At 37.6% G+C, this 26,439-nt stretch overlaps 2 protein-coding genes and 1 pseudogene across 3 annotated transcripts; all 3 read left to right on the top strand.

The window, feature by feature from the left end:
• On the top strand, positions 1 to 2,198 carry LOC145162461 (lanC-like protein GCL2). The gene is made up of 6 exons (XM_079081604.1): positions 1 to 439; positions 601 to 782; positions 860 to 971; positions 1,127 to 1,243; positions 1,344 to 1,658; positions 1,737 to 2,198. Exons 1-6 carry the CDS (start codon positions 251 to 253, stop codon positions 2,073 to 2,075), a joined length of 1,254 nt encoding a protein of 417 aa, XP_078937730.1. The 5' UTR covers positions 1 to 250; the 3' UTR covers positions 2,076 to 2,198.
• Positions 2,199 to 8,542: 6,344 nt separating this feature from the next.
• On the top strand, positions 8,543 to 8,974 carry LOC145163772 (uncharacterized). The gene has a single exon (XM_079082550.1). The coding sequence runs from the start codon at positions 8,543 to 8,545 to the stop codon at positions 8,972 to 8,974; it is 432 nt and encodes a 143-aa protein (XP_078938676.1).
• Positions 8,975 to 20,061: 11,087 nt separating this feature from the next.
• On the top strand, positions 20,062 to 26,004 carry LOC145162460 (lanC-like protein GCL2; annotated as a pseudogene). Its single transcript, XR_013739118.1, has 7 exons — positions 20,062 to 20,269; positions 20,426 to 20,607; positions 20,692 to 20,803; positions 20,879 to 20,995; positions 21,097 to 21,239; positions 25,412 to 25,583; positions 25,677 to 26,004. The product of XR_013739118.1 is annotated as a lanC-like protein GCL2 (transcript).
• Positions 26,005 to 26,439: the final 435 nt, after the last annotated feature.

Below are 26,439 nucleotides of genomic sequence, written 5' to 3'. Positions count from 1 at the left end.
TTAGTTAAGTTTGTTAGGTTCGTAAATCCGTTAGTGAGCAACTTTCTCTTCTCCGGTGTATATAGTGTCACCATTTCTTTGATTTCAGGGAATCCATTTTCAATTCTCCTATCGTAATATTCGCCATTTTCATGTCAGCAACAAATTCTTCGCCGTAGATATCTTCTTCTTCATACCCCCTTCACTCTCTCTCTCTCTCTCTCTCTCTCTCTCTCAGTATGTGCCGTAGTAAGCCATCGTCGTCGGAGAAATGACAGACTGGTACTTTGAGAATTTCATGCGAGACTTCGAAGAAGAAACGTCAACAGTAGATGGAGATAATGAACGTGGCGAGGTTATTGCAAAAGAGTCTCAAGATTTTATCCTGAACCTACTTGATTTGCGTGCCTCCACTCTCCGTAGCAAATTCAGAAAATCCGCCCTATATCAGAAAGGATCTGTACCATCTCTCTCTCTCTCTTTCTCTCTCTCTCTCTCTCTCTCTCTCTCATGGTTATAGATACTGAATCTTTTGGGGGAATGGAACTGCGTGTTAATTTCTTGGTTTTCTGCATTAATTTGTGTGCATGCCTACCATGTGTTTGTGGAAATGTTTAACAGGTTGTGTCGGGCACATGGCGGAGCGGAGAAAGAAGAATATACGTCAACTCTACTCTTTATGATGATACTCCGGGAACTGCTTTCTTGCTCTTGAAAAATTTTCTAGTGAATCGCAACAGGGATGATCTCAACACCTCTGCTAACATCATCAAAGCTTGTGTCTCTGCTGCTGGATACTATAGGTACCCTCCATATATTTCATTATCTAGATACGTACATAAATCCATATTTAACATGTTCTCCAAATCGAAAATGACAGGGATATAACCTTTGTACGTGGAACTGCTGGAGTTTGTGCTCTTGGTGCTGTTGTGTCAAAGTACCAAGGAAATACACAGATGATTGAACAATATTTGACCCGATTCAAAGAGGTAATTAATATAGTTACCTATATATATATATATATATATATATATATATATATATATATATATATATATATATATATATATATATATATATATATATATGGATTTTCTTGCTTAAGCATAATGGTACGTAATTAATTTATATAAAAATGGAACAGAATGAAGTAAAGGAATATAGGCGAGATGGAATATTACACGGGAGAGCTGGACACTTATGGGCATGTCTGTTCTTGAATAAGCACTTAGGTGATGGAGTGATTCCTTCATCCTACACTGTAAAATTCATTTCATAATTCATATGGATTAATTAACTAATTTCTCTTTTGAGTTTAATTTACACACTAATTAAAGAACCATTTTATTAGATAAAAACAGAATGGATTAGTGAATAAGATGATTGAAAATGGAAGAAGATTGGGTGCTGGAACAAGATGCCCTTTGATGTATACATATTTTGGCACTAAACATTTGGGTGCTGCTCATGGTTTAGCTGGGATTTTGCATGTTTTGATGCATTTTGATTTGACTCCTGATGTACAAGATGATGTGAAGAAGAGCCTTAAGTACTTGATTAATACTAGATTCCCTAGTGGGAACTATCCTTCTAAAGAAGATGATAGAGAGGATATTTTTGTCCAATGGTGTCAAGGAGCATCTGGAATGGCTCTCACCCTTGTCAAAGCTGCTGAGGTAATTAATTGAATAACTAAATATTCTAGTTGTAATAGTTAATTTGTAGTAGTAACTTGAAAGATGTAAATTGGTTAGGTTTTTGGAGATAAGGAGTTTGTGGATGCAGCAATGGAGGCTGGAGAAGTTGTGTGGAAACGTGGGTTGTTGAAAAGTGTTGGACTTTGTCATGGGATTAGTGGGAATGTTTATGTTTTTTTGGCACTTTATAGGTTGACAAAAAATGAGGAGATGTTGAAAAGGGCCAAGTTGTTTGCTTGTTTTTTACTTGGTAGAGGAGTCAAGCTTATGAGGAAAAAGAAGATGGATACAGGTGAGAATCCGCTTTCGTTGTTTGAAGGAGTTGGAGGCATGGCGTATCTTTTCTTAGATATGATGAATCCTGATGAAGCTAGATTCCCTGGTTATGAACTTTGAAAATGTGAAAGTGTTGGAGAATTGTAAAGAAGAGATGAATATGAGGGTTTGTAAGTAATTGTACATCATCTTTTGAATGAATACGGGAATAACTACTAGTTATTGCTAGTTACGTATAATAAATTTGTTCAATTCTCACCATTTTACTGTTATTGTTAGTTACATATAACTAATATTCCTTTTAACTAACAAAGATAGTTGTTGGTCAAATTTGTAATTTATCATTATATTTGAAATATTTGAACTATTTAAAAAAAAATAGACTTATGACTAAGACAATCGTTGCATTTGTTCTAATAAACTTATCAAGAAAGAATACAAACTCATATATTATAGACCATAGAACTCTATGTCTCTATATTTGGCCAATTACATGGAGATAAAATTGATGGCATTGTCGTCAATATTTGACCACCACTAGCTCAAACAAACTTCGATTGAATAAATGGAGGTGAGAATCATATTGGGTTGTTTACCGATAATTTATCATTCATGTAAATTTGGATGTTAAATAGGAGTGAAATGGGTAGGTTTTGTCAAACCATTCATATATAATATCCATATAATTGGATTAATTTTCAAATAAGAGACGTAATCAACAATTGGGCTATCGTTGAACAGATAGCATATAGTAGATTTCTGTCATTACTTTTTCCTTTCTTTTTTAAACAATAAATTTTACTCAAAATAATATCAAATTGTTTTTACATCAAGATGAAAACCAAACGGGCACAAACCCGCTGTTAAACTTTTCTAAAAATGGTGTTTATTTAACGGATTTGCTCTGTTTTATCGTTTACTAGAAAAGTGATACCCAGGCAATGAGCACTTGATTATACCCCAATATTTAATTTATCACATCCATCTTATTATCTTTGGTATCGTATCAAGGTTGAAGATAACGTTATATACAAAACGAAACAATAATTAATAATTCAAATATCTTTTGCTGTCCAACAAAAACTCCAAAACTCAAGTCTAAGAAACTAATAAACCATATAAAAACATATAAAAACATTGATTGGAGAATTTGGAACCTATGTCTGTTTCCATGTTTGTAATTTCTTGGTTTCTCATTTTTTTCTTACGTTGTACTTTCCTGTCCGGATCATCTTGATGTGGGCTTGTTTTAATATATTTGTTGTTTTCCAAAAACAAAAGAAACTAATAAACTTTATTTTATGTTTTATTATACTATTGCAATGAATTAAAAACAAATTAATTATTGATTACCATTTTACGAAGTTAACTCTTTTTCTTATCTTGTTAAAACTAAATGCTCGAGTCGTCTAGTCACTAGTGGTCCATAGGTAAAACCGGTTGCGTTCCCAATTCCAAATCCTGCGTAAATTGCATAATGGGCTTCAGATGAATCAAACCATCTACACATCCTTTGCCATTTTCATGTCAGCAACAAGCCATTTGCCACCGATATTTTTGTTAGATTTTTGAGATGTAATAGCACTTTGGAATTTTGAGAATCATGAAACACTTTCAAATTGAAGTGTTTCGGTGGTACTCCCAAAATCAACACTTGGATAAGACTCAAAATGAGAAACTAGAACAGATGAGAAGATTGTTATGAATTTCGTAAGTACCAGAAAATTGACCAAAAATTGGTTAAGTACATCTCTTGTCTGAAAAATTGTCACAAGACAGCTCGATCAGGGGTTCTGCCCCTTGGACCCCTCTCCCAGGGGCGCTGCCTCCGGACCCCCGTTCATTCAGGGGTTTCGCCCCGAAATGACAATCTACTTTGTATATTGAACAAAGTCAAACAAGTATGCACTCTGTATCTTCCTTACGTGCTTAATGTTTATGAATATTATATTTGGTCATCAAATTAATCCATTACACTTAAATACATATTGGTAATACAGATTAGCAACAAACCCCTCCCATTTAAGTGTAATCTTGATTAACCTAAAAGCAAAACACAACAACAACAAATTGATGTATAAACGAAATGTCATGACGATTGAATTTCACATTAGTATATTATTTATTCTAATAACTAATTTGATATATTCTTGAATTAGAAGTAAAATCCTTTTAGGTTGCCCTCATAACTAGTAACCGAAGAGAATGACCTTTGGAGAGAGAGACTGATTTGTTAATTTATTATGTGATTAATAAATTGAAATAAATGATTTATTAATATATTATATGATTAATATATTAATTTGAAGTAGTAATTATTAATTAAGATTTAATCAAAAATTAAATGGAATTAAATTCGGGTTAATTAGAATTAATTGAAATGCGGAGGCTAAGTTGTAATTGTTTAATAGTTGAACAAAATACAGTTTCTAGAACCTACTAGGCATGACCGGTTTTGGCTAGTCATTTTAGGGTTTTTAGATTAATCATATTAGATAATAAAAGACTTGGATAATTACTAATTTGAAATGTATTATTATATTGTTCAAATTAGGGTTTCAAGGGTTCATTATTAGCTATAAATAGGACCCTAGGATAGCTATTTTCCGTCCACTCCCTTGCACAAGCCAATAGCCGAAAATTTACTCTCCCTCTCTTCTTTCCTCAAGTCTTTTAGTTACTCGGCTTTTGGGTACAAGCCATTAGATGCATTCAAGTTTTTGGTGCTTGCTTTCCAAGGAACTTCAAGAGGATTTGGTGTGATTATTTATTATAATAATCAAAAGGTATGTAACCCTAATCTTTGTGTGAATTTCAGTTTTCATAGCTCTCCTTAGGGTTTCTTAATATTCATACTCTATTGCCTTCAATAGAGAAAACATAGATCCTTTTTAGGTTACATGTGAACTTAAGAGTTTAAGCGTTTTTCCGCTCATATGTAATTTTATAACCTAGAAAACCCAAGGGTAGTATCAGAGCCCTAGTTTTCTATTTGATTGTGCATAATAGTGAATGGATCAAAATCAGGGTTTATTGAAATTACACCCCAATGGCCTGAATTTTCGTAAAAGGCTAGGGTTCTTAAAACCCTAACCTCCACCCCTTATTTTCGTATATCGATAAGTATATCTTAGGGTTTCTAGTTTCCTTAATTACAAATTTAAATGCCTCAAAATTTGGATAATTAAAAACCTAGCAACCCTAAACCCTTATTTTCGAAAATCAGAAGGGTTCTTGGGATTAGGATTAAATTTGAATTATTTTATTAATTGTTTAATTGAAGATAATTATATAATCCCTAATAATTTACATTTGAATTATTTTGTTAATTGTTTAATTGAAAATAATTATTTAAATCCTTTATGATTTAAATTAATTTAATTGGTTAATTAAAGGATAATTGGAAAATCATTATTTGGTTAAAATTAACTAATTAATTGTTAATTTCGAAAATTAATTTTAGACCTAGTATTTTGAAAAGTTTTTAAAATACATCATATACTATGTAATATTAAATGTTTAATACTATATATATATATATATATATATATATATATATATATATATATATAACAAAAGGCAATCAAATCAATAGTAGGTCTCATTCATGAAGTCATACTCTAAGAGGGGTATAAGGAAATGGCCTATAAAATAACTGTTGAATAGGTGTAACGCCCCGATTCTCAGGTATTTAGTTAATATAAGAACTTTCTTGTTTTCAAGGTCTACTCGACGAGTTGGTTTCCCTACTCGTCGAGTAGCAGCGGGTTGGTTCGCGTGTTTTAGTGACCTACTCACCGAGTCCAAGAAGGGACTCGATGAGTAGGAGCTGGCAGATGAAACCCTAAATTTCGGGGTATTGCACCCTATTTAAAGGATCATTGGCCTCCCCCAGCCTCCCCTTTACTACTTCTTGTCCCTCTCAAACCCTAAGTCGAGTGTGTGATCTTTTGGTGTGTTCAAGCTTGGAGGAGGGATTTTGGAGAAGGAAACACTTGGGGAAAACAAGGAAATCAAGGCTAGGAACTCGTGGGGAGCTAAGAGATTCTTCAGCTGTCACTCTGTGGAAGGTATGAAGCTGCTTCTTTTGCTCATCTCTCTTTTAACCTCTTTTGGATGGGTCTTATGAAAGGTTTCTTATGTTTGAGCTAAGATCTGCAGTTGTAACTTCAGATCTGGATTCCCTTTGACCCCTAGATCCTTAAAGTAATCAGCCTTGCCTAGTATGAGCATTCCCTCAAGTGTGAGACTTCATTGCAAGCTTAGTTTTTTTCATTTAAGGGCCTTAGAGCTTTGCATGTACGTAAAGTTTGCAACTTTACGTGATAAGCAGGCCTTGGAAGGTTGGATCTGTAATATGGAACCTTTGCATGGCTTAAAAAGCATCTATATGGTTGAAGGATTGAAGGGACTCGGCGAGTCGCAAGGTTGACTCGGCGAGTCATATGAAGATAGTCATGTACTCGACGAGTTGCATGAACAACTCGGCGAGTCAGATGAAGAATGCCTTCGACTCGGCGAGTCAGTCGAATGACTCGGCGAGTCGGCTAGGGTTTCTCCCGAACCTTTGGACACGTATGGACTCGGCGAGTTGTAGGGAACTCGACGAGCCAACCAAGGATTTCATGACTTCTCGAGTTCAGGAAGGACTCGACGAGTCGGTGAACTACACTCGACGAGTCGAGTCAACATGGATTGTTGACTTTGACTGTGGACTTTGACCTTGACCAAGAGTTGACCAGTTGACTTCTGAGGGTATTTTGGTAATTTGGAAATTTATGAAAAAGGGTCTTATGGTAACTATAGGTGGTAGAGTTCGTGTTGGTGATCCGGGAGTTGAGCTTTCTAGTTCAGACGACAGTTGCGAGGTGAGTTATCATCACTATACTAAGGGGTCTAAGGCACCAAGGCCGGCCCATTGGATATGTTATCCTAGCAGTGTTAGTTGTTGAGTATGAGTTAGTGATGCATGCTAGTAGTTATGCCAGTTAGGTAGACCTATAGGACTACTTGTGATGTTATATGATTATTGCATGCTCAGTGGTGATGTTGTATGTTATATGTTATGTGGGATGGGTAGAGGTTGTACCGCTCCGTGCGGTAGCCAACAAACCCTAGGAGCATTCCAGTTACTGGCTAAGGGAGACTCGTACTGTGGGCTCGGGAGCAATCCAGTTACGGCCTAAGGGAGACTCGTACTGCGGGCTCGATGGCAAGCCAGATGTGGGTTGTGGGCCCGTAAGGCAATCCAGACTCACATTGTAGGCCCAGGGGGGGGGGGGGTAATCCAGTCTGTAAAGCTGTAGACCCAATACATGCTATTGTTTATATATATATATATATATATATATATATATATATATATATATATATATATATATATGTGTGTGTGTGTGTGTGTGTGTGTGTGTTATGTGCAGTGTATCGGTATTTTGGGGGAACTCACTAAGCTCTCGGGCTTACAGTTTCAGTTTATTGTTTCAGGTACATCAGGGGATCGCGGCAAGGCGAAGGCGTGATCGTACAGCTCCTCGTGTTTTGTTTATGTTTCTAGGAAAAATCTGATATTATACATTTTGAAAACAAGTTTTGTAATGATTAATGGTTTTGGAAATGATTTAAAAGTTTTAAATTGGCTTGAATTTTATGGGTGTTATAATAGGTGTCCACTCTAACCTACCGTTCCCTTATATGGTGGAGGGTCGTTAGCCGAATGGGTTTGATAGGACATAACATCTAAAAGTATGATGTTATAAAGTAACATAACCCACTTTAAAAATCTCACTCTAATTACTTTAGAAAAAATGTAAGTGTATGCTAATCCATAAAAATGCACATCACTCTATATAAGTCGTTAATGGAGTGTGCGTGGTTTATCAACACACTAATTTGGGGCTATAAAGTTGAGTGATTGACAAATCGAAAAATATCATTGTTGATGGAGCGTGTGTGGTTTACCAGCACATCAATTCGAGATGATAAATGACATTGAGGTTGTCTAGCGGGTTTGCATGGTTATTCACATCTTATTTGTGATCCTCGACATCCTAGTCACAAATTAAAGAGCATAATCTGAGATTAAACATGCCAATAATAAGATTCAATGACTCTTAATTGATCTAGGAATTTCATATTAGATTGAAATTAATTAATATGAATTACCTACCTTGATAAATTCATAATTAGATTACGACATCCTTTTTCATTATTGTGAATTGTATTTTGGATCCTAGCCTTGAATATTCAGTTTGGGTTAAAATATTAAGGACTTATATCACTAACTAAAAACTATATCTCTTTATAGATGTTTGGAATTGGTGAACTCGCCACTCTCAAACTACCACTCCCCAATTGAACTTCACTCTTATCTCAATTTTGTCAAAGAATAAGTTAACTACTCCTAACTACAAGGTCTGGATGTGTAACCTGAATATTAATCATAGGTACGACCGTACGAGAATAAGGAATACATTCTGAAAAATCCTCTCCTTGAAATCGATCATTCTACTGCTACTCCTAAAGAAATTTCTTCCTGCAACAAACACTTTGATGACGTCACTAAGGTCGTTTGCATCATGGTGGCCACTATGGCACCTGAGTTGGCAAAGTTCTATGAGGACTATTGGCCTTCTGAAATGTGCATTGATCTTCTTGAAACGTTTCACAAAAAAGCGAGACATGAACACTATGAAGCGGTCAAGTCTCTTATGGCGTGCAAGCTTAAAGAAGCAGAATCTGTTTGTGCGCACATACAGAGAATGCAGAAATACATGGAGCAACTGGAAAGGCTCAATGTGTCTTTTGACAAGGAATTGGCCACTGACATGGGCCTTAACTCTTTGCCTCTTAGTTATGATTATTTTGTTCAAACTTATCATCTGAACAATACAGAGATGACATTGACCCAGCTACACAACTTGTTAAAAATTGTGGATTCGTGGATGAAGAAAAATCATGCTCCTTCTGCAACGAGTTCCCCTGTCCTGCCCATTGGATCTGGAAAAGGGAAAATAGGATGACTCATTCCTAATCCAACAGGAAAGGGAAGGCCCATACTGGAAGGTCTAGTAGTGGATCCAAGAAAAAACGTAACTTTGATGTCCCTATGATCAGTGATCCCAAAAAAGCCACTTGTTTCCATTGTGTAGAAAAGGCTCATTGGAGAAGAAGTTGCCCCCAAATACTTGCAGGACTTGAAATATGGAAAGATCAAGGTGTCCTCTTCAGTTATTTACACTATTCAAGTTAATAACACACAACTTTCTTATTCGTGGGTCCTTGGCACAGGATTTGGTTTCCACATTTGTTCTAATTTACAGGGGCTAAAAGAAAGTGAGGAAGTGGAGCATGGAAGGTTGAACCTAATCATGGGGAATAGGCGATCTTCACCTGTTACCAAGATTAGGAATTATGAACTTATGCTCGGTAGTGGTGTTAGGGTTGATTTGTTGAATTGTGGTTATTCGTCAGATATGACACGTAAAATTATTTCATTTCATGCATTGTTCAGAACATGTTTTAAATATTCATTTGATAACGATATTGGATCTATTTCTGCTTATCATAATGGTGTTTTATGTGTAAATCTTTACCTTGTAATGGTGTGTATGAAACTGTGACTTGTGTTGATAACCAAGGTGATAGTGTGTTTCATATTGATCCATCTAATGATATAGACAATGCATGCTTGTGGCATTGTCGTCTTGGGCACATAAACAAGAAACGCATTGCCCAACTCCAAAAGGATGGAATTTTGGAATCATTTGATCTAAGAACAGATGATGAATGCGGATCTTGTCTGTTGGCAAGATGACAAAATCACCTTTCATTGGAACATATGAAAGAGGTGAGGGATTGTTGGACCTCATCCATACATATGTGTGTGGAACATTCAGATATATCACAAAGGATGCTAAGCGATATTACGTGAAATTTACAGATGATTATAGCATATATGGCTATATCTACTTAATCAAACATAAACCATAAAACTTTGAAAAGTTCAAAGAGTTTAAGCACGAAGTAGAGAATCAACTGGGCATGAAGATAAAGATGCTCAGATCTAACAGAGGTGTTGAATATATTAGTATCGAGTTCCATGACTATCTTAAGGAATGTGGAATTGTTTCACAAATGACTCCTCCCAGAACACTACAATTGAACGGTATGGCTGAGAGGCGTAATCGAACCTTACTAGATATGGTTCGTTTGATGATTAGTCGAGCTTCTCTTCCTATTCATTTTTTGGGGTATGCCTTAGAGACTGTAGCCCATATCGTGAATCTTGTTCCAACAAAGAAGGTTGTCAAAACACCTCATGAGATGTGGACAAGGAAAGCTTCCTGGCTCGCATATATCAAGGTTTGTGGTTGTAAAGTGCTCGTAAGACAAGAGACTTACGACAAACTTGAACCCAGAGCTGAGAAGTGTTATTTTATTGTCTACCCACAGAAGTTAAAACATCCCAAATATCCAAGGTAAAATTTTAATTTTTAAGACCAAGTCAGAACCATAATTATTTACAAAGCATTGTTCCAAAAGTATAAATCATAAATCAGAGTATCCCAAAATGCAATATCATAAAATCTGAAGGATGTGCACAATCACGTCTTCGCCTTGCCACAGTCATCTGAAGTACCTGAAAGAATAAAATGAAACTGTAAGCCAAAGCTTAGTGATTTCCCCCAAAGTACCACCACACAAACATATAACCAAATATATACTGGGTTCACAACCTCATGGTTGGATTACGCTTGGCCCACAACCTTCCGGTTAGAATGCCCCGGTGTCACATCCCTAATTTCACGGCCAGAAAAGACCGATTTTGTTTATGCTTTTTAAAATAAAATCAGATAAATCTTTTTAAAAGATGTTGCGGAATTGGTCCCCAAAACAAAATATGATAAAAGTTTGTCAAAACCTTTCTTTAAGAAATATATAATTTCCTTTTATATCAAAACCTCGGGATGTCATGTTCCGATATAGATCAAAAGCATAAACAAGACATTATAAGCCTTACACAGTTATTTACAACTACTGGCCTATACTCCAAAAATCACTCATTGTCATCATCCGACTATGCTCGGGGTCCACTACCTGTAATATAAAAAGCTGAGTGGGTCAGGCTTGGAAGCCTGGTGAGCATATAGGGTTTTCAACCCACAATAAATAATAAACTCTTTAAGTTTATCAATCAACAAATAATTTATTAATTTCATCAATCAAAAACAACCCTAATTACCCGTTCCCGTTATCCTCACCTTACGTCCCTAAAACAACTATCACAAGGGACCTAGCCTAAGGATTTTCATTAGGGGTGACAACATTGTTTTCTCAACAATTTATGCCAAACAAGACAACCAATAAGGTGACAACTTTGCTTTCCTCAGCAAATTATGTCAAACATGACAAACATCAGGGTGACAACATTGCTTTCCCTCAGCAATTTATGTCAAACAAAACAACCTAACATAAAACAACCAATAAGGTGACAACATTGCTTTCCTTCAGCAATTTATGTCAAATAAACAACCAAAATGGTGACAACATTGCTTTCCTCAGCAATTTATGTCAAACAAACATCGAGGTGACAACATTGCTTTTCTCTCAGCAATTTATGTCAAACGGGTGACAACATTGCTTTTCCTCAGCAATTTATGTCAAATAAAACAAACACCGGGGTGACAACATTGCTTTCCCTCAGCAATTTATGTCAAATAGGCACGAAGTCACATCGTCGCCAAGGTTTATACAACAGGCACTACGTCACATAGTCGCCAGGGTTTATACAATAGGCACTACGTCTCATAGTCGCCAGGGTTTATCAAATAGGCACTACGTCTCATAGTCGCCAGGGTTTATCTAATAGGCACGAAGTCACATCGTCGCCAAGGTTTATCTAATAGGCACGAAGTCACATCGTCGCCAAGGTTTATACAACAGGCACTAAGTCCATAGCTGCCAACATACTAAATCTGTAGCTACCAACGTACATCTATACTGTACTAAATTCATAGCTACCAACGTACATCTATAATGTACTAAATTCATAGCTACCAACGTACATCTATACTGTACTTCTATCCCTCATACCTTATCTACCCATGTTTTACCCAACATATTTGAAGATAAAATATATACACATTTTAAATCATTTTAAACATGTATAAAACATTCATTCAACATCCATCTCAAATAAACAAACAACATATATACACATATCACGTATTTTATATAAAATACTTAATATCTATGTGTAAGATGAAAGTGACTACATACTCACCTGATTTAATGAAAATCGGGCAGCAATTCGTTTCCTAAAACGATTGTTTCTAATAAAACCGGGAGTTTTATTGAGAAATCGGGCTCTGCGAAGGGTCGGGCTTCGAAACCGAAAAGATAAATTTTTTGGGCCTTCGGGCACTTCGGGGCGTATTCCGGGGGTTATAAATGATATCGGGGCTTCTGGAGAAATGGAAATGGCTAAAATATTGAAAAAGGGGGTGAAAAGGGGCAATTTCTCAAAATTACCCGGAAAGGCTCGCAAGCCTTCTATTTATAGGCGAGGTTCGAAGTCAGCCGAGAGAAGGGAGTCAGCACCGAGGACACATGGCAGCAAGAGGCTCGCACACGTCTCGCATGCGAGGCCACGCGTCGAGCTTCGGACGAGCCTCATCACCGGTGACTAAGCTGCTCGGACATGGGGGTGCACACGCGTCGGATGTGCGAGGGCCGAGACTTCGGTCGAATCCGGAAGCGACACGCGGCTGCCAGCTGCTCGGATGACTCAGCCATTTCGGACACTTGGCACATTTTGGGCGAGGGTGACGTGGCCGAAGCCACCTATGCGAAATTTCTCGATTTTTGTGCAAAAACTTCTAAAATCCATAACTTTCGCATACGAGCTCCGTTTTTTACGTTCTTTATATGTACGCGTAGGTAAAATTACGCTCTACAACTTTCGTTTAGACTTCGTCGACTAATTTTGAATTTATTTTTTATATTATTATTTTCAACAGACCGGGACAGGAAATCCGTTAAAAATTCATAACATCTTCATCCGATGTCCGTTTTCGTCTGTCTTTTTACCGTTGTGCTACTATTGACGAGACCTTCGATTCTCGTTTAGGTCGTGTCGGCTAAAAATCACTCGATCTAAAATTCGAGTTTTTAGCTGTCTACTGCTAAGCCGAAACTTCGAAAAATCATAACTTCCTCATACGAAGTCAGATTTGGGCGTTCTTTTTATACATACTCTCGGTTTAACGAGCACTACGAGTTTCGTTTAGATCACTAAGGCTAAAAAGTATTTTATCAAAAACTCACTTTTTTACGACATTCGGCACCGTGCCGGTTTGTCGCGAAACTTCGACAGGTCATAACTTCTTCGTTATAACTCGGATTTCGGCATTCTTTATATATTCGGAAACCTTGAGACATATACTACAACTTGGTTAAGATTAATCCTTCTAAATAATCTTCCATGAAAAATGTATTTTTGATGCTTATCGTCTCTAAATTGACTAGCCCGAATCTACGGGCGTTACAATTATCTCCCCCTTAGGATGATTACGTCCCGGAATCATCAACGAAAATAGGACTTGTATAATGATTCCATTCGTTATCTTTCCATCCTAAGTAATAACCATAATGCTCAATATTACACCTGCTCTTCGTACTAGGTTGGACTTTCAATCGTAACCTACAAGCTACAAAATAAATCCTTATTGAGGACTCCTTCTTCTTCTTAGGATAAGTACCTCCCTTTATCTATTGTAACAGATCGACGGGTCATGTTTAATGACCTTCATCGGATGATGCAACGTCTAGACTCAATTCTCTTTTAGTCAAATTCCAGAATGGAATATACCTTCGTTCGTATCTTAATGTGATATAATCACATTTTAGCGTATAGCATTTCCAGCTACAAGCTTCATTAACAACGAGCGCGATGCTATCGATCGCATTAATTTCAACCTTCTGACTTTAGTCAGATGCTACATCGAACTTGGTCCTCCGAACCATGTAACAAACTCATCGTAGTCGGACTCAATTTGATATGACCACTAGGGTCGGAATAACAACCAACTTACTAGTCATTACCGAAACAAGGGTAATGACATATCCGAATAAAACGGAATCAATCACTAGTTTCTTGGTAACCTTGTGACTTTCCCTGATCCAAGCGTGAGTCCTGTGCTTCCAGTAGTATAGATCTCTACTACTATTCACACCTACTCATACTCGTCCCAAGTACTGTCTCGCAGTCCCCAAGTCCTAAAATCACAAAACAATTTAACACATACGAATGTGTCCAATTAATCATAGAATTTTCCTAGACTCTACTAGGACTTCTTCCATGCGTATCTTCAGTCATCAATTCTACTTCAACTTGGTTGGTGATGGAAATTCCAAATGATGGGACAACTTCAGGAATTACACCAATCGTTCCATCATCCTGCCAATCGAAGGTGTACTTCAGACGTATCATACTCCTCTAAACATTTCATTATTTTATCAAACATATTCTAAGAAAAGATACCACTCTTACGATATCTTCTGATAGGTATCATTCACTATCATAAGTTTTTTTTTATTTCCTCCATCTACTCAGTTCTCTATGAGTCTTCACCATAACGTTTTGTACACCCAAGCAGACGTTCGGTGTGCCAGGCGAGAACTTAAGATAGGAAAGCTTTATTTACGATAAACGTATAAATCTCCTTATCACTTCGAAACGTTTACATGTTAGTTCTAATCTCGTAACCATACGCTTAGAATCCTACACACATAAGGTTTCCAGATCCGGTCGGCAACAGACCATAGATCCGAACAAATAATAGCATCATTATAGCTATAACACAAAACATTTAGCACATAAAAGCATTTTAGGCATCCTTTCTAAAATAAACTAGTGCTTGTGTCTAAAATATGGTAGACACTCATCTCACAATCATCGCTTAGCATTCTAAGTTTAAGTCTAGAAATCCTACAAATTCCTAGTTCGCTTAAACTAATGCTCTGATACCAACTGTGACATCCCCAATTTCACGGCCAGAAAAGACCGATTTCGTTTATGCTTTTTAAAATAAAATCAGATAAATCTTTTTAAAAGATGTTGCAGAATTGGTCCCCAAAACAAAATATGATAAAAGTTTGTCAAAACCTTTCTTTAAGAAATATATAATTTCCTTTTATATCAAAACCTCGGGATGTCATGTTCCGATACAGATCAAAAGCATAAACAAGACATTATAAGCCTTACACAGTTATTTACAACTACTGGCCTATAATCAATAAATCACTCATTGTCATCATCCGACTATGCTCGGGGTCCACTACCTGTAATATAAAAAGCTGAGTGGGTCAGGCTTGGAAGCCTGGTGAGCATATAGGGTTTTCAACCCACAATAAATAATAAACTCTTTAAGTTTATCAATCAACAAATAATTTATTAATTTCATCAATCAAAAACAACCCTAATTACCCGTTCCCGTTATCCTCACCTTACGTCCCTAAAACAACTATCACAAGGGACCTAGCCTAAGGATTTTCATTAGGGGTGACAACATTGTTTTCCTCAACAATTTATGTCAAACAAGACAACCGATAAGGTGACAACTTTTCTTTCCTCAGCAAATTATGTCAAACATGACAAACATCAGGGTGACAACATTGCTTTCCCTCAGCAATTTATGTCAAACAAAACAACCTAACATAAAACAACCAATAAGGTGACAACATTGCTTTCCTTCAGCAATTTATGTCAAATAAACAACCAAAATGGTGACAACATTGCTTTCCTCAGCAATTTATGTCAAACAAACATCAAGGTGACAACATTGCTTTTCTCTCAGCAATTTATGTCAAAAGGGTGACAACATTGCTTTTCCTCAGCAATTTATGTCAAATAAAACAAACACCGGGGTGACAACATTGCTTTCCCTCAGCAATTTATGTCAAATAGGCACGAAGTCACATCGTCGCCAAGGTTTATACAACAGGCACTACGTCACATAGTCGCCAGGGTTTATACAATAGGCACTACGTCTCATAGTCGCCAGAGTTTATCTAATAGGCACTACGTCTCATAGTCGCCAGGGTTTATCTAATAGGCACGAAGTCACATCGTCGCCAAGGTTTATCTAATAGGCACGAAGTCACATCGTTGCCAAGGTTTATACAACATGCACTAAGTCCATAGCTGCCAACATACTAAATCTGTAGCTACCAACGTACATCTATATTGTACTAAATTCATAGCTACCAACGTACATCTATACTGTACTAAATTCATAGCTACCAACGTACATCTATACTGTACTTCTATCCCTCATACTTTATCTACCCATGTTTTACCCAACATATTTGAAGATAAAATATATATACATTTTAAATCATTTTAAACATGTATAAAACATTCATTCAACATCCATCTCAAATAAACAAACAACATATATACACATATCACGTATTTTATATAAAATACTTCATATCTATGTGTAAGATGAAAGTGACTACATACTCACCTGATTTAATGAAAATCAGGCAGCAATTCGTTTCCTAAAACGATCGTTTCTAATAAAACCAGGAGTTTTATTGAGAAACCAGGCTCTGCGAAGGGTCGGGCTTCGAAACCGAAAAGATAGGGCCTTCGGGCACTTCGGGGCGTATTCTGGGGGTTATAATTGATATTGGGGCTTCTGGAGAAATGGAAATGGCTAAAATATTGAAAAAGGGGGTGAAAAGGGGCAATTTCTCAAAATTACCCGGAAAGGCTCGCAAGCCTTCTATTTATAGGCGAGGTCCGAAGTCGGCCGAGAGAAGGGAGTCAGCACCGAGGACACGAGGCAGCAGGAGGCTCGGACACGTCTCGCATGCGAGGCCACGCGTCGAGCTTCGGACGAGCCTCATCACCGGTGACTAAGCTGCTCGGACACGGGGGTGCACACGCGTCGGATGTGCGAGGGCCGAGACTTCGGTCGAATCCGGAAGCGACACGCGGCTGCCAGCTGCTCGGATGACTCAGCCATTTCGCACACGTTGCACATTTTGGGCGAGGGTGACGTGGCCGAAGCCACCTATGCGAAATTTCTCGATTTTTGTGCAAAAACTTCTAAAATCCATAACTTTCGCATACGAGCTCCGTTTTTTACGTTATTTATATGCACGCGTAGGTAAAATTACGCTCTACAACTTTCATTTAGACTTCGTCGGCTAATTTTGACTTTAATTTTTATATTATTATTTTTAACAGACCGGGACAGGAAATCCGTTAAAAATTCATAACTTCTTCATCCGACGTCCGTTTTCGTCTGTGTTTTTACCGTTGTGCTACTATTGACGAGACCTTCGATTCTCGTTTAGGTCGTGTCGGCTAAAAATCACTCGATCTAAAATTCGAGTTTTTAGCTGTCTACTGCTAAGCCGAAACTTCGAAAAATCATAACTTCCTCATACGAAGTCAGATTTGGGCGTTCTTTTTATACATACTCTCGGTTTAACGAGCACTGCGAGTTTCGTTTAGATCACTAAGGCTAAAAAGTAGTTTATCAAAAACTCACTTTTTTACGACATTCGGCACCGTGCCGGTTTGTCGCGAAACTTCGACAGGTCATAACTTCTTCGTTATAATTCGGATTTCGGCATTCTTTATATATCCGGAAACCTTGAGACATATACTTCAACTTGGTTAAGATTAATCCTTCTAAATAATCTTCCATCAAAAAGTCATTTTTGATGCTTATCGTCTCTAAATTGACTAGCCCGGATCTACGGGCGTTACACCCGGCCCACAACCTCTCGGTTAGATTGCCTAATACATGTTGGTGTTGGATTAGGTATCATGTGGTGACAATAAATGAGTTGAAAAAATTAGACCCTAGCTAACTGTTATAATTCTTATTGCACATACTATTTTTATTATTTATGTATAGTATAGGGACTCCTATGTGTAACTTTGGGTATTATATAATGTTAGAGCAATAAAAACCCCAACAAGGATTTTCTACCATCCGATATTCATTTTACCCATTTAATTTTTGTGTCCAGGCATGTCAACACATTTATTTAAATTCTTTGAAATCTCTTATCCAAATATGGATAAATCAGTTCAGTTACACAAAGTTGTTCAGTTAATAATTTATTAAGAAGCTAATATAGAAAAATAATAAATCGATCGAGCTTTGTGGAAGTTGTTTAAACAAAATTACTAGATTTGTCACTAACACGTCTAGTAATAGTCGTCGGGATATCTTATACCGACGACATGTCGTCGGTACAGAGTCGTCGGAATAGCCCCGTCGGTATAGGTGGAAAAAGTCGTCGGCATAGATGTCGTCTGCATAGCTACCTCCTATACCGACGACATGTCGTCTGCAAAAGCTTCGTCGGGATTGATTTTCGAAAAAAAAATAATGTTTTATTATTTACTTGTACCGACGACATGTCGTCGGGACAAGAGTAGTATCAATTAAAATCTGATTAGCAATTGAAGGTTTATCACACCATTATCTATGTCTAATTTGGTCAAAACAAAAAAAGATTTAGTACCAAAAACAACCAAGGATTAACATGAAGATACCCAAAATCACATTCTATTCTATTCATTAATATTAATATGAACCATCATCATACAAGATTCATAAACAATTAATAGCCAAAATCAATATATGTACTATTCTAGTCATCATCAACAATCACTTCCTTTTTCTCTGGAGATGATTCATTCTCATTCTCATTCTCATCCTCATTGTCTTCAAGTGTTTCTGCTTCTGTAAATCATAAAGTACAAATCAGACTATCCATTTGTAATCACTACAAATCATGAATTCACAAAACCAAAAACCCCATGAAGTACTTACAATAAATCATAAAGTACAGATCATGTTATCCATTTATAATCACTAAAAATCATGAATACACAAAACCAAAAACCCCATGAAGTACTTACATAATTTTCATTTTCAACATCATTTGGGGTCTCCAAAACCTTTTGGTATTCTGTTTTAAGTTCAACAACCCTTGTAGTAAAAGGTTTTCTTCTCCTGAAAAAACATAATCAAGATTTGGAAAACAAAAACTCATTAGATAAGTTTCAACAAAAGAGCTAATTAGAAAAGAAAGAAAAAGAATGTATGAAATTTGCTGCTCACTTCTTCTGTCACAGATTTCCACTTCTCACCCTCTTCCTTTGCAACCTATAATTGAAAATATAAACAAAAATCTTAACCAAATCGACAGAGAAAACCGCACCAAAAAACAAAATAAACCGTAGAAAACTATTTACCAAAGATCGGCAGTGAAAAGGGTGGTACAACGGTGAAAAAGGTGGCCGGAATCGCCTGTGACTTAAGAGAATCGGGAGTTGTGCGGTGCTGCAAATGCATGAGAGACAGATCTGTTTCTTATTATACATAAAAGTCTATACCGACGACATGTCGTCTGGATAGCTTTCAAGAAACGACATCGTTTTCTTTTTTCTGCAACATGAATTATAAATAAATAGAAAATATATTTTTGTAACCTAATACCGACGAAATGTAGTCGAGATAAGTTTTCAGAAAACCGCGTAAACCCTTTTCGTTTCCCCCCAAAGCTATGGCGACGACAAGTCGTCGGTATAGATACCAAGGTCAAAAAAATCTGGTCAACTATATACCGACGACAAGTTGTCTGCATAGCTTAATTTGTAGCGACGACTTTTGTCGACGTCGGCATAGAGGTCGTCCGCACAAGGTCTTTTTCTTGTAGGCAATGGTCTTCAAATGAATCACGTCATCTACACATGCCAGATGCCACAGTATTAGAGGGCATAATTGTAAATTACACCGGAAGCGGTTTTATGCAATTTACGTTCAGTTAGTTAATTAAGTTTCAGTTAGTTAAGTTTGTTACGTTTGTAAATCCGTTAGTGAGCAACTTTCTCTTCTCCGGTGTATATAATGTAACCATTTCTTTGATTTCAGGGAATCCATTTTCAATTCTCCTATCGTAATATTCGCCATTTTCATGTCAGCAACAAGTTCTTCGCCATAGATATCTTCTTCTTCATACCCCCTTCTCTCTCTCTCTCTCTCTCTCTCTCTCTCTCTCAGTGTGTGCCGCAGTAAGCCATCGTCGGAGAAATGACAGACCGGTACTTTGAGAATTTCATGCGAGACTTCGAAGAAGAAACGTCAACAGTAGATGGAGATAGTGAACGAAGCGAGGTTATTGCAAAAGAGTCTCAAGATTTTATCTTGAACCTTCTTAAATTTCGTGCCTCCCCTCTCCGTAGCAAATTCAGACAATCCGCCCTATATCAGAAAGAATCTGTACAATCTCTCTCTCTCTCTCTCTCTCTCTCTCTCTCTCTCTCTCTCTCTCTCATGGTTATAGATACTGAATCTTTAGTGGGAACTGCATGTTAATTTCTTGGTTTTGTGCATTTGTGTGCATGCCTACCATTTGTTTGTGGAAATGTTTAACAGGTTGTGAGGGGCACATGGCGAACCCGAGAAAGAAGAATATTCGTCAACTCTACTCTTTATGATGGTACTCCGGGGACTGCTTTCTTGCTCTTGAAAAATTTTCTAGTGAATCGCAACAGGGATGATCTCAACACCTCTGCTGACATTATCAAAGCTTGTGACTCTGCTTCTGGAATCTATAGGTACCCTCTATATTACTCCAGTCTCATTATCTTGATATATAAATTCATATTTTAACATGCTCTCCAAATCAATATTAATGATAGGAGTATAACCTTTTTACGTGGAACTGCTGGAGTTTGTGCTCTTGGTGCTGTTGTGTCAAAGTACCAAGGAAATACACAGATGATTGAACGCTATTTGGCCCGATTCAAAAAGGTAATATAGTAACATATACAGATTTTCTTTCTTATGCATAATGGTACGTAATTAATTTATATAACAATGGAACAGATTGAAGTAAAGGATTATAGGCGAGATGGAATGTTACACGGGAGAGCTGGACACTTATGGGCATGTCTGTTCTTGAATAAGCACTTAGGTGATGGAGTGATTCCTTCATCCTACACTGTAAGATTCATTTCATAATTCATATGGATTAATTTCTCTTTTGAGTTTAATTTACACATACAATACACTAATTAAAGAACCATTTTATTATGTTAAAACAGAATAGATTAGTGAATAAGATGATTGAAAATGGAAGAAGATTGGGTGCTGGAACAAGATGCCCTTTGATGTATACATATTTTGGCACTAAACATTTGGGTGCAGCTGATGGTTTAGCTGGGATTTTGCATGTTTTGATGCATTCACTAGTACAGAACGTATTTAATAGTGCGATGGCTTTTTCTTTTTTGGTGCGGTGAGAGCCTAAAACCGCACCATTAAAACACTTTCGCATTGATAAACTAAGAAACCGCATCATTTAAATCATTTGTTGGAGCGGTTTTCTTATATCCGCATTAAAAGACATTAAAAATGCATTATTTGATGCGTTAGCTTGAATCCGCACTATTAAACACATTTAATAGATAAAAACCGCCTCAAAAAATATAGGGTAACCGCACCATTTGTTTAATCTTTCCCTCTAAAATTTCATTCTAATTTTTCATTTCCCTCAAACTTTTGATTTTCTTACAAACCAAAATTTTCATTTCCCTCCTACTCTCCAATCTGATAAACGCATCATTAAAGAATGGGGATCCCATCATAAAAGCACCAGTACCCTACTTATTGTGTGAGTGTTTTTCCCCCTTTGCAAATAAAACAAAACACATACGAAACAGTTCTGTTCTTCTTCCTTCTTTTCCTTTTCTGCTTCACGTTCGATCGGTGGTGTCAAGTTGTTTAAGAAGGAACAAGGGTGGCGGATCAGAAATATGTAGGAGATGGTGGTGCTTGGATGGTTCTCGGCAAAGGCAGGGGTTGTGGTCGGTGTTCTCGGTGGTTAGTGGTGGAGATGGTAGGTATATATATAAACCAATTTCTTTTCTTCTTCCTTTTCTTTTTCTGATTTATGTTTGGTGGCATCGGGTTGTGTAAGGTGGAATAATGGTGGTGAATTGGAAGTATGTAGGAGACGATGACGCATGGATGGTTCTCGGCAAAAGGTAGGTGCTCTACGGGCGGTGTTCTCGGTGGTTAGTGGTGAAGATGGTAGGTGGTCGGAGGTGGCGAGTGTTAGGTAAAATATGAAAGGTTGAAAACATGTGGCTATGCATGTGAAATAAAAGAATCAAATTCAAACTGAAAGTTGAAAATAAGTGGTGCATTCAACATGTTCAAACTTGAAGTTGGTAGACTTTAAATTGGTTACAACTCTTTCTGTTTTCACATGGCAAACATTCACCTATATATATGCATGTATGTTTTGCATATTTGGTGTGCAAAAACTTGAGAGAACATCAAGTGTAGAGTGTCAAGCCAATTGTAATCTTGTGAGTTTTAATAAAATTCTCTAGTTGCAGCCCGTGGATGTAGGATTTGCACCGAATCCGAACCACGTAAAATCCTTGTGTTCTTTATTGCTTTATTTTCTCGTGAGTTTGTGTGTGTGTGTGATAGTGTGTTTCCGCTGCGTGTACCCGGTCCGGTTCCTAACAACTGGTATCAGAGCCAGATTAGCGAGGTTTGGAGGGTACGATCGTTTTTTTTTATCACGCACGAGTGTACCTGATTTGTATCTTGTTTGTCATAATGGCTGAAGACAAGGTGGTAATCGAGAAGTTCAATGGTTCTGATTTTAGCTGGTGGAAAATGCAATTAGAAGCATTGCTATGTCAGAAAGACTTGGACATGGTACTCGGAGACAAACCGGAGAAAATGGAAAAAGCTTTTGAAGATGCGTGGAACTCAAAGGACAAGAAAGCCAAGGCGGTTATTACATTGTCATTGACGAAGAGAGTTGCTTTCAACATCATGAATGAAACCACGGCGCGTGGTATGATGGAGGCTCTGTCAAATATGTATGAGAAACCATCGGCGGCTAACAAGGTATTCTTGATGAAGGAGTTGTTCACTACAAGGATGAATGAGGAAGGCTCAGTTACGGTTCACATTAATAATCTAAATTCAATTCTGTCCAGATTATCATCTGTGGGAATTAAATTTGATAACGAGACTCAAGCATCACTGCTACTAGCTTCTCTACCTGATAGCTGGTCCGGAACAGTTACTGCTGTTACGAGTTCCGTGGGGACCAGTGGTATGACTTTTGAAGGGGTTAGAGATTTGGTTCTAGGCGAGGATATCAGACGCAAGAATCAAGGTGGATCTTCCTCTTCTGATTTATTAAATGTCGGAAGAGGTAGAGGGAATAGCAGGAATAGTGGAAGCAGTGGGAGTCGGGGAAAAAGTTCATCTAGAACTAAGAAGAATGTGAAGTGCTGGAACTGCCAGGAGGTGAGACATGTTAAGAGTCAATGTCCAAAGAAAGAATTAAACATTGCTGGTGCTGAGAGTGTGTCTGAGGATGATGCACTGATACTCAATATGGAAAGTTCTGTGGACTCTTGGGTCATGGATTCAGGGGCTTCGTTTCACGCCATGGACAACGGGGAAACGATGGTGAATCTAAAAAAAGGAGATTTTGGAAAGGTACGGTTAGCAAATGACGAGATGCTTCAGGTAACGGGCATGGGAGATATTGATTTGGTTACTTCATTGGGAACTACATGGAGCCTGAAGGATGTCAAGGTGATTCCGGAGCTGAAGAAGAAATTGATTTCTGTTGGTCAGCTGGATAAACAAGGACTGGAAGTAAGGTTTGGTAGTGGTAAATGGAGTGTGGTCAATGGTGATCTGGTGATTGCTCGTGGTATGAAGTGTGGGTCATTGTATATGGTTGAGGTACCTGCTGAGGGAAGTATGACCGTCCCTGTTAAACAAGACAAAATCTGGTTCGCTAAATCTACGACTAAGAGAGTTCATTTTGCAAACATGAATTCTGGAGCCAAGGGGATGTTAGCTGAACGAGTCGGAAATTCTAAACCATTCAGGGGATTCTGTGACAGTGGGAGCACGGGGTGTGTTCCGGGTACAGTTACAAAGAGCCGTTGGGTTTTGAAGACTAAAACTGGAAAATTCTCTCTTGTTGGAAGTTTGCAAAGTTTGGAGAGTGTTAGTGGTCCTCGGTGTATCTATGGATCTGGTGGAGTGTCCAAACCGGTTGAGACAGAGGATGAGTCGGTGGTGGGATTAGCCACGACTGAGTTGGAGCTAGTGGGAGCTTCAACTGGCCCTTCTAGTACTTGAAGATGAGGGGCGGCTGCAATTAGAGAAATAGGACTAAGTTTAGCTTGTTCTTAGGAACTGGAGGCTTAGAAGACTTGGTTGTTTTAAGATTACTGGAGTTGGATGACAGAGACGGACCATGTTGTTCAAACTTTCAAGTGGGAGATTGTTAGGTAAAATATGAAAGGTTGAAAACATGTGGCTATGCATGTGAAATAAAAGAATCAAATTCAAACTGAAAGTTGGAAAATAAGTGGTGCATTCAACATGTTCAAACTTGAAGTTGGTAGACTTTAAATTGGTTACAACTCTTTCTGTTTTCACATGGCAAACATTCACCTATATATATGCATGTATGTTTTGCATATTTGGTGTGCAAAAACTTGAGAGAACATCAAGTGTAGAGTGTCAAGCCAATTGTAATCTTGTGAGTTTTAATAAAATTCTCTAGTTGCAGCCCGTGGATGTAGGATTTGCACCGAATCCGAACCACGTAAAATCCTTGTGTTCTTTATTGCTTTATTTTCTCGTGAGTTTGTGTGTGTGTGATAGTGTGTTTTCGCTGCGTGTACCCGGTCCGGTTCCTAACAGCGAGATAGTGAACCGAAGGTGCAGCAGACTCGTGAAGATGTAGGAGTTGTTTTCAGGAAGTGAAGATGGTAAGGGGTGATTTCCGGCTAAGGTAAGGCAGATAGTGATGGTGTGAACTGGTGGTGGTTTATTGTTTGTGAGCTCGGTTGTTAAAGTGGTCGATTTAAAGATGTTGTACGGTGGTTAATGGTGGAAAAATGGTGCCTTGGTGATTGTTGTGTTCTCGACAGCGAACAGGTGTCGGAAATAATGGTGATTTCGGTGGGTGTTTGATCTCTTCTAGATGGACCTGCAAATGGACCTGTTCTGATAGCTTCAAGGAGGATGGATTTGCCCTCCCACCATCCAAATGGACCTGCAACGAGCACCATTGATCGGAAGTTTATGCACCCGAACAAAATCTTATTTTTGGTGCGAATGTGGGAGGCTTTTTTTTTGGTATTGCTTCTTTATTTGGAGCGGTTTTTATTGTTTTTTGGTGCGATTTGTATTATTCCAATATTGTTTTTTGGTGCGATTTTGGTTATTTATTGGTGCGGTTTTGTAACCGCATCATCAAATAAGGGTATTTTCTAATGCGATATTTTTTGGTGCGGTTCTATAACCGCACTAATTAATTATTTTAACCGCATCAACAAATGCTTTCTGTAGTAGTGATTTTGATTTGACTCCTGATGTACAAGAGGATGTGAAGAAGAGCCTTAAGTACTTGATTAATACTAGATTCCCTAGTGGGAATTATCCTTCTAAAGAAGATAATCGGGAGGATATTTTTGTCCAATGGTGTCAAGGAGCATCTGGAATGGCTCTCACCCTTGTCAAAGCTGCTGAGGTAATTGAATATGCTCAGTGATTTCTCACATAACCTATTAAGAAATTAATCTAGAAGTAATTTTTAGTAACTTGAAAGATGTAAATTGGTTAGGTTTTTGGAGATAAGGAGTTTGTGGATGCAGCTATTGAGGCTGTGGAAACGTGGGTTATTGAAAAGAGTTGGACTTTGTCATGGGATTAGTGGGAATGTTTATGTGTTTTTGGCACTTTATAGGTTGACAAAAAATGAGGAGATGTTGAATAGGGCCAAGTTGCTTGCGTGTTTTTTACTTGGTAGAGGAGTGAAGCTTATGAGGAAAAAGAAGATGCATAAAGGTGATCATCCGTTTTCGTTGTTTGAAGGAGTTGGAGGCATGGCGTATCTTTTCTTAGATATGATGAATCCTGATGAAGCTAGATTCCCTGGTTATGAACTTTGAAAATGTGTAAAAGTGTTGGAGAATTGTAAAGAAGAGATGAATATGAGGGTTTGTAAGTAATTGTACATCATCTTTTGAATGAATATGGGAATAACTACTAGTTATTGCTAGTTACGTATAATAAATTTGTTCATTTCTCATCATTTTACTGTTATTGTTAGTTACATATAATTAATATTCCTTTTAACTAACAAAGATAGTTGTTGGTCAAATTTCTTTTTAATTTGACATTTTGATTTAGTTTTATATGTATCATTATATTTGAACTATTTAAAAAAAATAGTCTTTACATTTATAATTGACATCAGTTTTCAAAGGTTTCAAGCCATGTATCAAAGACTTATGACTAAGACAATCGTTGCATTTGTCCTAAGACCGGACGGAGTGGGTGCGGTCTTGGCCGCACTCCATCCACCACATCATCAAGCACACCGC

This window comes from Lactuca virosa, chromosome 3 (genome assembly GCF_052849685.1).
Source record: "Lactuca virosa cultivar CGN04683 chromosome 3, Lactuca_virosa_CGN04683_v6, whole genome shotgun sequence".
Taxonomy (NCBI): domain Eukaryota; kingdom Viridiplantae; phylum Streptophyta; class Magnoliopsida; order Asterales; family Asteraceae; genus Lactuca; species Lactuca virosa.
The sequence above is the reverse complement of the archived record's forward strand: the minus strand, read 5'-3'. Positions and strand labels throughout refer to the sequence as shown.

Bases quoted from the DNA above. Each gene is read 5' to 3' on its own strand.
- LOC145162461 (XM_079081604.1), top strand. From the start codon at position 251: ATGACAGACTGGTACTTTGAGAATTTCATGCGAGACTTCGAAGAAGAA. The intron at 440-600 runs GTACCATCTCTC...AATGTTTAACAG, and splicing joins CCCTATATCAGAAAGGATCT to GTTGTGTCGGGCACATGGCG. The intron at 1,244-1,343 runs GTAAAATTCATT...AGATAAAAACAG, and splicing joins TGATTCCTTCATCCTACACT to AATGGATTAGTGAATAAGAT.
- LOC145163772 (XM_079082550.1), top strand. From the start codon at position 8,543: ATGGCACCTGAGTTGGCAAAGTTCTATGAGGACTATTGGCCTTCTGAA.